We start from the raw sequence: 15,751 nt of genomic DNA on the forward strand, positions 1-15,751 counted from the left end.
AAACTGAAGGCTGCTTCTACAAGACCAGCACTAGAGGGCACCGGAACAAAGTATACTGAACATGACCTGTGAGATTGCCAAAGAGCTTCAACTCTGGAAATTAGGGTAACAGAGGAAATACCCATTGGTGAAACCTAGTGCACTTCCATTTCAAATAAAGACCTAATCCTCTTCTTGATATAGTCTTCTCATATATACTTCATTTTATACAAAATAGTGTTTACTGTTGAGAGTTAAATTATGACTTGAATTTAAACTTCGAATATAACTACTATCCATAATCTCCTAAAAGACAGTGTTTATAACAATAAAGAAGAAAAATAAATCTTAAAAAGTACTCTAAGAAGCAATTTGGTAATATATATCAAACCTCAAAATTATGCAGGATCTTTGGCCCAGTAATCCCATTTCCAAGAATGTAAGATGAAACAATGTAAAACACAGAACAAATTTTTGCACCAGAATGCCCATCATGGCATTAATTTTATTAGTTAAAATGTTTACAACCTAAACATCCACAAAAGCTGAGTAATAAAAGAAATTATCGCATAAGCTACACGATGGACTACATGTGTGCATTAAAAAATTATCTATAAAACATCTTTTAATAACTGAAGGAAATCTCATGTTACTTGAAGAGGAGACAAAATTGTAAGTATATTATAATCTCAATAAGATTGAAAAATATGTAAAAAAAAGTACTAAAAGAAAATATATCAAAATATTACAGTGGTTATCTACAGGTGGTAAAATTCAAAAATTTTATTTTATTTTTACAATGAACACGTACTCAAGTGAGAGCCCAAATTTACAAACACCATTCTACCTTATATTTTGCACCCCAAACTAATAAGCCTAATTTATTAACTAAAAATGTAAGTGACCAAGTCATAGGTTTAAATGAGTTTCTATGAACGTAATAATGAGTAGAGAAAACCAGTGGTCAGCTAGCTAGCTCCCTCACTAGCTAAATGACTCATTCCATATTATCAACACAATAATTATTAGAGCATTTATATTAAAGTGATTTACAAAATGTAAAACATCAATGGCAATGACAACAATGCTCCCTTCAAGGGCTTATCTAAAATGAACAAGTTTTGTCAAATCATTTTCAAATTCCGGATAGCTCTAATATTACATTTATGAACAAAATAATAACGCTACTGTAGCAAATAAGATAAAGAACACATTAAGCATTTTTCTAGCATTTATTCAAGCTCAACAATTCTATGAGTTATATATGATAAACCAAAACCTAAGATTACGATGGAGAATCTAAAAGTTTTTGACCTAGTTTTTTGAAATTAATTTTTGTGATAAAACTATTATCACTGTTAAATATCAATAACAAAACAACCCTTCAAAACAGTATCAAAAGGTATAAAGCGAAAAGTAAATTTTTTACGCCTGTCCCCAGAGAATTTCTATTTCCTAGAGGTAAGCACTGTTATGTATACCTATCCAGACATCTTCAATATAGTGATCATTAATCAATACCATAGATTGCAGAATTTTACAGGTAGAAAAGGTTGGCCCAACACAAATTTCAATTTTCTAAATAAGTAACCTGAAACACAGATAGGTGATTTTTTAGTTGTTATTAATATTTGAAAAGCATTTTATAAGGCTTTGACATAAATTACCTGCTTTAAAATTATTTAAGTGACTTGCCTCAAGGTTATTTACACAAGTTAATGATGTGGCTGGAACTATAGTTAGGAAGTTGGTATCTTATCAAGTGGGATGTTAACAATATAGATTATACGTATAGAAAGCTTATTATGTATGTGGCTCTATTTTCAAAGACATCCTATATCACACAGGGGATTAAAAAGCTTGGAAATTCCTAAACCAGTAATTATTACACATGAGTCATTAAAATAATTATTTTAAAAGAAGGAATCTTAGCAATGAAAGATTAATTTTTAAAGTTTGCATGTATCTTAAAGATTTGTGCTTTAAGATTATCACTTAGAGAACCACTTTTAAACTTCAGACACAACTGAACATAAAGATTACTAAATATATTTTGAATAAAACGATTATCAACAACTTAAAAGTGAGAATAATGGAGACATCTAAGTAAGGAGAATTTCATATACATACAAATGCAAAACAACCTATCAATAGAAATCAACTGAATAATAAAGCGCCTAAAAGATGCTGCAGCACTCTTTCTAGCATAAATAAAATCAGTACTGGCCACAAAATCAGCATTGTTATTGTGACAATGACAACCACAAAATCTGTATTATGATTAATGACAAAAATAAAGTTATCTTTTATTAGAATATGTCAGACTAAAATTAAAATAGAAAGGCAAAGAATCTCAAAATAATTCTGCGATAAGTGGATTCAAAGGTAGAGATTCTCACTCCAGTTATCAATGCAATTGTGAAAGAACAAAAATTAAATTAAATTTAATGGACAAATTAACCATTATATTAAGTTTTTAGGCAAGTATTTATTCCAAATTTACTAAAGTGCAATTATCAACATGCAGCCAAAAAAACTCAGAAAACCAAAATAATCTCAGTGGAAAAAAAAATGCATATAAAAACCAAAGCGATGAAAAAATCAGAATAAAAGTTAACTATGTTATCAAATTTTTAACTTACAGATATTCAATCTCCTTTAATTTTACCATATTAAAGAACATTTAAAAAAACATGAAAATATAATGCAGTTTTAAAGTGGCTTTTCTAACTAATAAAAGGAGGTTAATCTCAATTTTTGCTTTTCAAGACTGAAATTGTCAATAATAGAAAAAAACAGGAGGCTAAACAATAAATATATCATGATCTTTCTAAATAAAAACAAAATCTCCAATTACTTTCCAAAGTCAGAGAAATCCTACAATTATTAATCAAAAAAGATAAAAAAAAAATTCTTTCTCTAGAAAAGAATGCTCTGTATCAAGCTGTTGGTTCTGTATGTGAATATATTATTAACCTTTTGTACTGGTTGAATAGCTTCTGTTTTGTTAAGATAGGGATATGTAAACATGATATTTTTATGTGGTTCTTTATCAATAGTGTTTACTCATATATGCTCAAGCTTCTTTCAGTTCATGAAACAACTGAAACACTGATTTTATATTTGTGTCAGATAATTTCAATGTATAAAGTATTTTTTTTTGTTTTTGGTCTACTTCTCTTCATGGCTGTATTCATGGTTTCTTGTTTTCTTTTTAGTTGAGTGATTTTTTTTTATGAGCTTTCCTTAAAATTTTATCTGTGGAAAATTCTTTGAGGCAAGTTCCTTTAGAAAGGATTTATATTTGATTCTGGTGCTTAGGGATACAGAATATTTTAAAGCAAAATCTCATTTTTTATTTTTTAATGGACTATTGAAGTTCTATGAATTTAGGGTGGAAATCTATGTGAAAAGCCAGCTCACAGTTATAAACTTCCATGGGAGACCTGTTTTCTCCCTTTTAATCAATGACAAATTTTAAGATAGGCTGTTTTTCCTATATTCCTCCAAGAATGGAGCTGGTGTAGGTTTATTTCTAATTTACCCTTGTGCTGGGAGAGGATCTTAGGATCCCATCTTTATTAGGGAGATGTGCTACTTATTAGACATTCCATCTTGGAAGGGCCTTAGGATTTGTCTAGATTAGAAAAGATCCTCAATGTTAAGTAGGCTTCAGTGCTCCACTGACTCTTTTAGATTGTAGTTTCCCTTAATCTCTGGTTTGTATTTTTTTTTGTTTTGCATGGTTATATACTGATTAAAAATTTAAAATTTGTCCAATAATTTGAGTTGCTTTTAATGAGTGTTGTTCGTTTAGTTTGAGCCCCAAAGTGCCATAATGACAGAACCGGAAGCTACATATTATTATCTTTCAGCATTCTATATTTTATAGCATGTCACCTATCAGAGCTCTTGTGGTTTCTACAATAGTTATTTATTACAAGAATTTTAACTTTGTGTATAAACATGGCTACATATCTATTGCTTAAGGACTGGTTACCTTCCAAAGACGTAAAATATATTTAGTCATAGGATAAAGCAAGAATTGATAACAATAACGATTATATATTTAAAATGATAATTAATTATAACTGATAATAAATTATTAAATATAAATTAAGTAAGGTTACTTTATTTTAGTAATAACTCTTCTGTCTACAGAAATTCTTACTTACTTTGGAAGGAGAACCATCAGTAATTTTCACCAACTGCCAGAGAATCGAGTAATGGGAACACTGCAGTGCCTGTACGACTATCTGTATCAAATTAAAAAATTCAAACAAATGAAACATAATTTACATTTGCACAGTATTAAGAAACAATATTTATCATACTTTTTAATCTTGCAATAAGGTTTCAAGTTCAAATTTTTGTAGAATTGAGGAGAATATATAAAATCATATTTGGTTAAAAAAAGACAAACCAACATATCATTCTAAATATAAACCCAAATAACCCTGTTTTAAACAAAAATGTACTACCATGAATACTTTGTTTAGTCAGATTTTTAAAAGGACATATATCTGAAATCTAAAAATTCATTCAAATTTTATAACTAATTGTTTTAAAGCATTTAAATGTGAAATACAACACTCATAAAGAGATGTGCATAAAACATTACAAACCTCAATGAATTATTATAAAGAGAAAACCCTATGTAACCACCACCTAGGTCAAGAAATAGAACACTGCCAGCACTTTCTCCCACTATATAGTTGACCCTTGAACAACACAGGTTTGAACTGCATGAATTCTTATACATGATTTTTTTTCAATAAATACAGTTGGCCCACCACATCCTTGGGGTTTACATCTTGGGAGTGAACAGAATGTGAATGGAAAACAGCATTTTCTTTTTTTTTTTTTAAATTAAACTTTTCAATTACAGTCAACATACAATATTACATTAATTACAAGAGTACAACCTAGTGATTAGACATATGAATTATGAAGTCATCACCCTGATAAGTCTAGTACCCATCTGGTACTATACATAATTACAATATTATTGACTATATTCCCTATGCTATACTTTAATACCCATGACTATTTTTATATAACTGTCAGTTTGTACTTCTTAATCACTTCATCTTTTTCACCCATTTTCCCCAATCCCCCTCCCATCTGGCAACTATCAATTTGCTCTTTGTTATGTATGAGTTTGAAAAACAGTATTTTCAATCTGTGGTTGGGAATTCGCAGATGCAGGGGGCCAACTTAACTCATACTTGGATTTCTGAATGTGGGGCATGTATGAGTGTGTGTAGGCACCCCTAATCCCAAGAGTCAACTATAATCACTTTTCTCCCCTGTCAAGGTAACGGCTATTTTGATTTATCAGGCAGTCAGTAAATTTTAACACCTAAGTCTACATCCCTATACACTGAGGATATAATGCCTAGTTGTGAACACTATATGACTGGAGTCATGCAATTTGTATTAGTTTGAATCTGATTTCTTTCATTTGAACATTTATGTTTAAGATTTGTATCTGCTGCATGTAGCTATAGTTCATTAGTTTTTCTGGTCCTGTATAATATTTAGGGTATCTTCCTACTTGTTTACTGATTTTATTTTGATGACCTTTTACAATGCTTATTGTTTTAGGGCATTATGAATAATGTTGCTATGAACATTCTTATATATGTCTGCTGGTGCACTGGTGTGCAGAGGTTCTTGAAGTTTTTAGTTCTCAGGACCTCTTTACACTTTTAAAAATTACTAAGGACCCCAAAGGGCTTTTGTTTATATGAGCTATATATCAATATTACCATATTAGAAATTAAAACTAATAAATGTTTACAATATTCATTAACAATTTAAAAAGAAACTTTATATCATAACATTTCTGAAAAAAAAACCTAAATTTTCTAAAAGAAAAAAAATTCAGTGTGAAGAATGGTAGTTTTATATTTTTGCAAATCTCTTCAACACGTGGCTTAACAGCAAACTGGAGTTTCGTATCTACTTTTGCATTGTTACACTATGTTGTTTTAGTTGCAGTATATTCTTTGATATGACACCAATACTCCAATGTACATTTCTGAGAATAAAAGTGAAAAAAGCAAGTCACATCATTTTCTTATTATAAAAATAGTGTGATTTTATGGACCTCTACTGGAAACCCCCAGTGGTGCCTGGACCATACTTTGAGAACTACTGCTCTAGGAATAAGATTGCTGGGTCATATAGTTCTGTGTATGTTTAACTTTTTAGTAGCTAGTATCAAACTGTTATCTACAGTGCCTGGATATAGTAGTCTTTGACATTGCCTGTGGCTCCATGTTCTTTTTATCAATACTTGATATCATGAGATGTTTAAATTTGGTGATTTTATTATATATGAGTAGTATCTTACTGTGATATTAATTTACATTTCTCTAATTACTATGGAGATGGGCACTTTTTCATTTTTTAGTGGCATCAAATTCCTATTTTGTGAAATGTTCGTCCCTATTTTTCAGAGAGACAACAGAATTCAAGAAAATATAATTAAGAATCATAACATAGAAATTTTCTTTCCAGAAAGGTCTTTGACTACATTTTTGTTTGAATACATGGTTTATCTTGACTGCAATAAACCATATCTAATAGTATGATATTCCATCATTATAGAGTCTCTATTACCTTTTCTACTTAATAGATGGAAAACCATAAGGATGAATATATGTAGAGAATAAATCAAGAGAAATCAGTAAATGAGATGGTATAGGAACTAGTTGTGAGTTTAAGTTGGTTATATTTTTTAAAATTCAGGTTTCGGATCACTTAAGCAAAAGATATCTTTCATGTGCCTACTCAGCACTGAAAATCACTCATCAGAATTAGAGGGATGAGTTTTGCTGCTTTTGATGTAACACTAATGAGATGATGTCAGGGTTTTATTAAACATTAATAATCAAATGATTAATTCATGTCAGAATGTCAGAAAAGATTACCGAAACACTATTGAGTTATGAACATTAATACTACAGAAATCACCTTACTATACTTAGAAGATGCTCAAAACTGTATACCTGCTGGTACTGAGACACTTTGATAATCTCTAATTTATAATATAAAGTACATTGGTAAAGTGGTTTACGTGGAAGGAAAAGAGAATATTTAAAATATTTCTCTTGAAATTGACAAAACTTGTATTATTAAATTACTAGAAAAGTGATATACAAATTAACAATAATCAACAGGAAATTAAGATATGGAAAAAAGCAATGTTGCAGAATAGCTTACTTTTGGTGATATCATTTATCTTAATCATCACAGATCTCATTTCTTTTCCTTCTACATTTCTATTGAACTATATACTGGGAGTATTCAAACTGTATTCCACAAAGTTTTGCAGAAGTTTCTTGGAGATGGTTTATGAGGGGAGAGGGATACTGGGTCACTCTATTTCAAATAGAGCATCCCCACTTTAATTTGTTTAATATACTGATATTCATCTTAAGTTTACTTTAAAAGGGCTTCGCTGCATTACTCTAAAATAAAAAGCTCACTTCCACTGATTAGTAAGCATTTTGCTTTCTCACAGGTCTAATTATTTAAAAATGTAGCTGATAGTACTTCTAAAGAAAATTCAGAACTCGTCTTTCCAGGCTTTACATCAGTCATGTTGATATTTTATCCATATAGCAATGTTATCTTAACTTTCCAGAAGTCATTTATTGAGCAACTTCACCTTTCTGTAGTAGAGACGTAACAAGAAAGACAAGCAATAAACTGTAAAAGCCAAAAGAGATTGTCCTAACCTATGAGCACCAGTCCTTCCACCTTTTCTCGACTATCATTACTCTGAACCTGGGAGGACACCATAACATGTATTGTGCATTTCTGGGCAAAAGTAGTTAAGAAGCAGGATACAAGTACCCCAGGAGCTACTGGGTCCCTGAATGACTGGGTGGTGCAGTGACACCTTACTTCTCTTAATTGTACTTTATGGTTACGGGAGCGAGAAAAATTTTTTTATTGTGTTAAACCCCTGAGATACTGAGATTAATATACTACAGCCGTTAGCATTACCTCAACCAACATAAAAATTCTTTTCTATTAGCCCTTTTTCTTAATAATTACTTTTATCTATTAAAAAAAACTATATAGTTCTTTATCTCTGATAAGCAGATTGAATCAATGAGAATCATTCAACTTGTTGCTAATGGTATTATGTATCCTGAAAATGAACTGTATTGTTCCATGTAAATTAAGACCCTAGGATAAGCTCCTAGAATTAGTTTAAATTTAGAAAAACTGAATTTGGATGAAAAATAAAATCTGATTAGAGACCGGAGAATAAGAATTAATAATTATGTGTAAAATATATGCATGTGTAGATTTATTTTATCCATACACATATGTCATGTTTAAAATTCTGAAAATTGTGCAAAAAATTGAGGTTAATTCACTGTGCTATTTGGAAAAGACTTTAAGGGGAAGGGTGATCAAAAATTTTTTATTGGACATTGCATGGCAAAGAGCAAACTAAACACTATTCTGCTTCTGATATCCAATACTGGTCTTTCTATCATACTTAGTTAGATTAGGTTAATATGAATAATAATCGCCTCTTTAAAAAAGAGCTTTTTTAAATTAATAATTAACATGACTTTACCGGAAAAGATATAAAGCTGACAGATAAGCACATGAAAAGATGTTCAATATCATTAGCATTAAGAAAATATACGTTAAAAGTACGATCTTACTACATACTTCCTAGGTAGGCTAAAATAAAAAAACTGACAATATCTAGTGCTGACTAGGATGTGAAATAACTGAAACTCTCATACATTGCTGGAAGGAATGCAGAATGGTATAGCCACTCTAGAAAATGGTTTGGCAGTTTCTAATAAAGTTAATCATATACTTAGCACTAAGACCCAGCAATTATATTATTTTAGAGAAATGAAAAATTATATTCAAACAAAAGACTGTACACATATGTTCATATCAGTTTTAGATGTGACAGCCAAAAGCTGGAAACTACCCAAATGTCTTTCAACAGATGAATGGATAAAGCAAACTGTGGTGTATCCATACAATAAAATACAACTAGGCAGTAAAAACAAACCAACTACTGATTCACACAACAACTTGAATTAATCTCAAAGGCATTATGCTCAGCAAAAGACTTTATGCTCCAAAGGGTTATATACTGTATGATCCCATTTATTTGGAAATCTAAAAAAGACAAAACTATAGTGATGGAAAACAAATCAGTGGTTTCCAGAAGTTGTAGATGTGGTAAACGTATAACTATGAAGAAGTTTTTGGGATGATGAAAATGTTCCGTATTCTAATTATGGTGGTGACTGCATAAATCCATACACGTTAAATGCATAATTTTACATAAAAAAGAAAATAAGTCAGCTTTACTGTATAAGAATTTAAATAATAACCAATATGGCAAAATAGTAGAACTTACAGTGATTTTTTTTTTTGAGGAAATGCTAAAAAAGCACAACTATTGGAGTAAATCGATGATATAAAGTAACAAACAATTCTTTAATAAAGAGGAAAGATTCCTAAGTTCTACATGTGCTTTAGGAATGACGGCTCATCCAATGTATTGTATCACTAGCAAGTGTACTATACTATAAATAAAAAAAAAATCACTAGAAGGGTGAAAAACCAAGGTAAAAATCTCAAACAGTAATAAGTTAATTTCTGTCATAAAAAATTAAAAGATTTCCCGAGGAATGGATTACATAGAAGGCTAATGAACAATAATCCTTGGCAGTCCTAGACTCTGGGATTTTACTGTCAAGCTTTCTTATAAACTCTGAGCAACTGAAAGAAGAGTATGAAGAAATGTATAATATGTCAAAAATAAGTCCAGGGTGGTATATTCTTTTCATAATAGCACTTTATAGTGATTTCCAAAAGGGGGTTTGGTGTATAGTAGAAGGCACAATGGACCAGAAATTTACATCACACAACCTCAGGCCTGTTCTTAGACAGTTTATTTGCACTAGTTTTTTCTCCCCAAACATATTGTAGGCTGTAATACCAAGAAAGATCTTGCCGCCACTTCCCATCTCATTGATCTGCTCAAAAGTCTCAATGAACAATTTCTGCTAATAACCTTGGAATAGAGTGATAAGGGCAAACAGTTATCCAAACAACATATACAACATCTAAACCATTCCTAAACCATTAAGAAACAATAACATAATACTTTGTGGAGATAGAATTACTATGTAAATGAAAGGGTGATGTAGGGAACATCCATAATTTTGAGAGAAAAATATTCACTTAAAGAGATATTCAAAGTGAAATGAACAATTCATGCAAATAGTTTCTGAAGATTAAAAAAAAAGACAATGTATTAAAGTACAAAAAGAAAATAACTGAAAATTTGTGAGTTGGTAATGTGTGGAGAGGCTTTCTAAGCAAGACATCGAAGAGAGAAAACATAATAGAAAAGATAGATAATTTTGACTACATAAACATAAAAAACATTTATATACCAGACAATATGATACATATAATTAAAATTCCTACTGGCAAATTACTGCAAAAAATGACATAAATTTAAGAACATTACTATAAAAAAGCTTACAAATTAAACTAGAGGTGTGCTGTATAACTTTGTGCTTATAGCTAACAATACTGTATCATATACTTCAAAATTTGTTCTCAGTAGATAGAGCTCGTATGTTTTTTAAAACAACAAAAAAATGAAACTAATGCAACAAAAAGATGGAGAAACATAAAGATAATTTTATACAAGTGTATGAACTATAATCAAAAGCATAAATGTATAAAAATTTAAAATAGTAACCACTGGAAAAAAATAACTGTTTTTCAAACAGATGTTTACTCAGTATTTAAGATTTGTGCTAGATACAGGGCTTAAAAAGAAATATATCCCTTGACCTCAGAGAAGAATCTAATGAAATGACATAAGTATCAACTATAATAATTTAATAATTGGTCTGATAAAGTAAATATATATAGGGTCAGGTGTTGCGGTAAAAGAAGAGGGACTCAGAGGTTAGCCAGGAACGGAAAGTGATAATGGTTAAGCAAAACTTTGTAGAGAAGCAAAAATTTATATTAAATCTTTAAAGAAAGATGTAAGATTTAATCTGGCAATAAAGGGACAATGTAAGTGAAGAAACAGAAATTTCAAAGAATGCTTCTTTAATTAACTGAAAAGGTTGGTACAGCATAAGTGTAAGCATAAACTAAGGCTAGAGCAGCAGAAACCAAATCACAGAGGACCTTACAGAAGGGTAACCATACCTTCTGGTTTATGTTGTCTCGGTGTAATTATTAATAGCACTCCCTTTCACTTTTAAGAGAAAACCTGTTTAGACAATAATATGGTCACCTTACTAGGACAAAGAAATCTGGGTATTATCTTAAAAATGCTAGGTAATGCGCAGAGAGAGATATTTGAACAGAAGAGTAACACCATTGTTTCAAAAATACCTCATGAGCAACAGCTAAAGAGGTGATCCTATTCATTCTGTTAGCTTTTTAAATGTAACATCTGTTACTTTAAAAATAATTTATTATAAAGCATAATAATAAAATTAACCTATGAAAAGACTACTCAATTTAAGAACTAGTATGATGCCAATAACTTTGTTATCTACCTATGAGCTCTTCCCCTATTCCCTAGGATTGATAAATTATTCTACTGAATTTTATGTATACCATGCTTAGGCTTTTAAAAAAATAGTTTTATCACATATCACATATAAATATCATTAGATGATAGTTTAATTTTGTTAGTTTTTGAGCTTTCAAAAATGGTGTAACACTGAATGTAGTCTTTTGAAAGAGCAGATGTACTTCACCCTTGCTATATTTCTGAAGGACCTATGAAGATTTTAAAAAACACAAATTCTCATTCCCTGCCTCTGAAGATTGAGTCAGTAGAAAAAATTTAATCAGAAAAGAACCTCAATAGCCAAAGTAATCTTGAGAAAGAAGTACAAAGCTCCCTGATTTCATACTATACTACAAAGGTATAGTAATCAAAACAGTATGATTCTGGCATAAAAACAGACATATAGATCAATGGATCAGAAGAAAGAGCCCAGAAATAAACCCACATTTATATGCCCAATTAATTTAGGACAAAGAGGCCAAGAATATACAATGGGAAAAAGACAGCCTCTTCAATAAATTGTGTTGGGAGAACTGGACAGACACATGCAGAATGAAAATGGACCACTCTCTCATACCATACACAAAAATTAACTGAAAACAGATTAAGTTTGAACGTAAGACCTAAAACCATAAAATCTTATTAGAAACACAGGCAGTAAGCTCCTGACATTAGTCTTGGAGATGATTTTTTGAATTTGACACTAAAAGCAAAGTCAACAAAAGCAAAAATAAGTAAGTGTGACTACATCAAATCAAAAGCTTCTGCACAGAAAAGAAAAATGTCAACAAAATGAAAAAGCAATCAATTGAATGGAAGAAAATATTTGCAAATCATGTATCTGATAAGAGGTTAATACCTAAAATATATAAAGACCTCATACAACTCAACAGCAAAAATCCAAATGATCCAATTGAAAAATGGGCAGAGGATCTAAATAAACATTTCCCCAAAGACAACATACAGTTGTCCTTCGGTATCCATTCGAGATTGGTTCCAGGACTCCATGCGGATATGAAAATCTGAGGATACTCAAGTCCCTTCTATAAAGTGGCATAGAATGATGTATACAGTCAACCTGCTGCATCTGTGGATTCCCAAACACAGATTGAAAATATTGTTTCCAATCTACGATAGTTGAACCTGTGGATGTAAAAACTGTGGATACAGAGAGCCGACTGTATAGATGACTAAAAAGTATATGAAAAGATGCCCACCATCACCAATCAGGGAAATGCAAATCGAAACCACAATAAGATATCATCTCACCATTTATCAAATGTGTGAGATAACAAATGCTGGTGAGGATGCAGAGAAAAGAGAACTCTTGTGCACTGTTGGTGAGAATATACAGGCATATCTTGTTTTATTGTGCTTCACTTTATTGTACTTCAGAGATGTGTTTTTTACAAATTGAAGGCAAGGCCTTCCACCAGCAAAGAGATTACAACTTGCTTTATTGTGGTGGTCTGGAACCAAACCTGCCAATATCTCTGAGGTATGCCTATAAACTGGTGCAGCTATGGAAAATACTATGGAGGGACTTCAAAATAATAAAAAGAACTATATGATTCAGCAATTCCGTTTCTGGGTATGTATCCAAAGAAACCTAAAACACTAAACCGAAAAGATATATGCATGCCTATATTTACTGTAGCATTATTTATAATAACTAAGATATGTAAGCAACTTAAGTATCCACTGATAAAAAAAAGAATGAAAATGTGGGGGTTGTGTGTGTGTATAAAATGAAATATTATTCAGCCACAAAAAAGAAGGAAATCTTGTCATTTGTGACAACACAGATGGACTTTGAAGGCATTCTGCTGAGTGAAATAAGTCATAGAAAGACAAATACTATATGATCTCACTTTTATGCGGAATATAAAAAAAGAAAACAAAAACCGAAAAACAAAACAAACACAAAACAAAAAAACACCCCAAAAAACAAGATCATAGATACCAAAAACAAACTGGAAGTTACCAGAAATGGGAGGTAGGGGGTGGTAGAAATGGGTGAAGGGAGTCAAAAGTTACAAACTTCCAGTTATATAGTCACGACAATGTAATGTACAGCATAGCAACTATAGTTTGTAATATTTTATGGCATATTAAAGTTGTTAAGAGAGTAGATCTTAAAAGTTCTCTTCACACACACAAAAATTCTGTAACAATGTATGGTAACATGCTAACTAAACTTACTGTGATCATTTCACAATATATATATATATCTATCTAATCATTATGTTGTACACCTGAAACTAATATAAAGTTGCTTATCAACTATATCTCAGTAAAAATATTAACATTTTTTACAGTTTATTTTAATTTATATACTTTTTTTGCAATTATTATATAACTTTGAGCTTTGGCAGAGAGTGCTGAACTATAAGAACAAAGATTGTATCAAATTTTCCTATGGTTTCTGGTTCTGAAATTTCCACCATACGATAAATGTTTTATTTTTTCTTGTGGCTGTGTTTTGGTCTGGGGTTTTCTAAACCTCAAAATATATATTGGTCAGGCTTTGAAATAGCCTTCATTAAGTATGAGAAACAATTACTCCTCTTCTCTTATTTTTATCCTTTTTAATTTGTAAAAGATTATGGTCTAATTTAATATATAAAGGGAAATTTACTGTTTTTAACATAAAGTTCTGAGTTTTGAAAAATGCATAGTCATGTAACCACCAGAACAATCAGGATATAGAACAGTCCCATTATCCCTCAAACTCCCCCATGTTCTTTTGTAATCAGTCCCTCCATCTATCCTAAAGATATGTTTTCTGCCCCTACGGTCTCACCTTCTCCAGAATGTATAATGTAATTATACAGCATGTAGCTTTGTATATCTGGCTTCTTTGACTCTGTATAATGCTACTGAGATTCATCCATATTGTTGCATGTAGTTCCTTCCATTTTATTGCTGAGAAGTATCCTATTATATAGATGTTACCATACAATTTGTTTTCATACATTCACCAGTTGATAGACATTTGAGTTGTTTGCAGTTTTGGATAATTATTCATACAGCTGCTATAAACATTCAGGTATAGATTTTTATGTGAACTTATCTTTTCATTTCACTTGGACAATTACCCAGGAGAAGGAATACTGAGTCATATGGTAAGCGTATATTTAACTTTATAAGAAATTGCCAACTGCTTTCCAAAATGACTAATATTTTGCATTCCCACCAGCAATGTATAAAATTTCTAAATGCTTTCTGAAAGATCTGTAGTGGTATCTCATTGTGGTTTTAATCTCAAATTTTTAAAATGACCAATCATTATAAATTTCTTTTCATGTGCTTATTTGCCATTATCATCTTTGGTGAAGTAGCTATTCTGTCCATTTAAAAAAACTAGGTTGTTTTTCTTATTATTGAATTTTGAGAGATTCTGGATAGAAGTCAGTTATCAGATTTGGAAATATTTTCCACTTTACTGGCTTATCTTTTCAATTCTCTTAACATATCTCTTACGAGCAGAAGTACTTAATTTTGATGAGTGTCAATGGTTGAATTTTTTCTTATAAGTAATGCTTTTGGTGTTGTATCTAATAAATCTTTAACTAAAGGTCCCAAAGATTTTTCTCTTATGTGCTCTTCTAGATGTTTTATAGCTGCAGGTTTTATAGTCAGGTCTTTGGTCTATTTCGAGTTAATTTTTATATGTAGTGTGAAATATGGATTGCAATTCTTTTTTTTTTTTTTTTTTTTGCACACAGATATCCAACTGTTTCAGCACCATTTGCTGAAAAGATCATCTTTTCCCCAAAGAACTACCTTGACACTTTTGTCAAAAACCAACTGACCATATGTGTGTAGGTCCATTTCTGGATTCTCTATGCTATACCTATGATCTATGATTATCCTTTCTTCAATACCACACTAAGTTACTGTTTACAGTCTTGAAATCAGGTAGTGTGAATATTCTAACTGTTCTTTTTCAAAGTTCTTTTTGTTATTTTATTTCTTTTGCATTTCCATATAAATTTTAGAATCAATTTGTAAGTCTCTACAAAAATTCTGCTGAGATTTTAAATGGAATTCTACTAAATCTAAGATCAATTTGGGGAGAATTGACATCTTAACAATACTGAGTCTACTAATGCATGAACATGATACATCTTTATTCAGATCTTTGATTTCTTTTGTCAG

General features: G+C 30.8%; 1 protein-coding gene across 3 annotated transcripts in view; it reads right to left on the minus strand.

The window, feature by feature from the left end:
* Positions 1 to 15,751, minus strand: part of STAG1 (STAG1 cohesin complex component) — a 326,589-nt gene that overhangs the window by 50,977 nt on the left and 259,861 nt on the right. For all 3 annotated transcript variants that reach the window (XM_039837228.1, XM_039837229.1, XM_039837230.1), the window contains one exon: positions 4,155 to 4,235. In XM_039837228.1, coding sequence (XP_039693162.1) covers positions 4,155 to 4,235 — 81 coding nt within the window. The remainder of the gene's footprint in view (positions 1 to 4,154; positions 4,236 to 15,751) is intronic.

The sequence above is a fragment of the Pteropus medius genome, unplaced genomic scaffold, assembly GCF_902729225.1.
Source record: "Pteropus medius unplaced genomic scaffold, Ma_sr-lr_union100, whole genome shotgun sequence".
NCBI classification, from domain to species: domain Eukaryota; kingdom Metazoa; phylum Chordata; class Mammalia; order Chiroptera; family Pteropodidae; genus Pteropus; species Pteropus medius.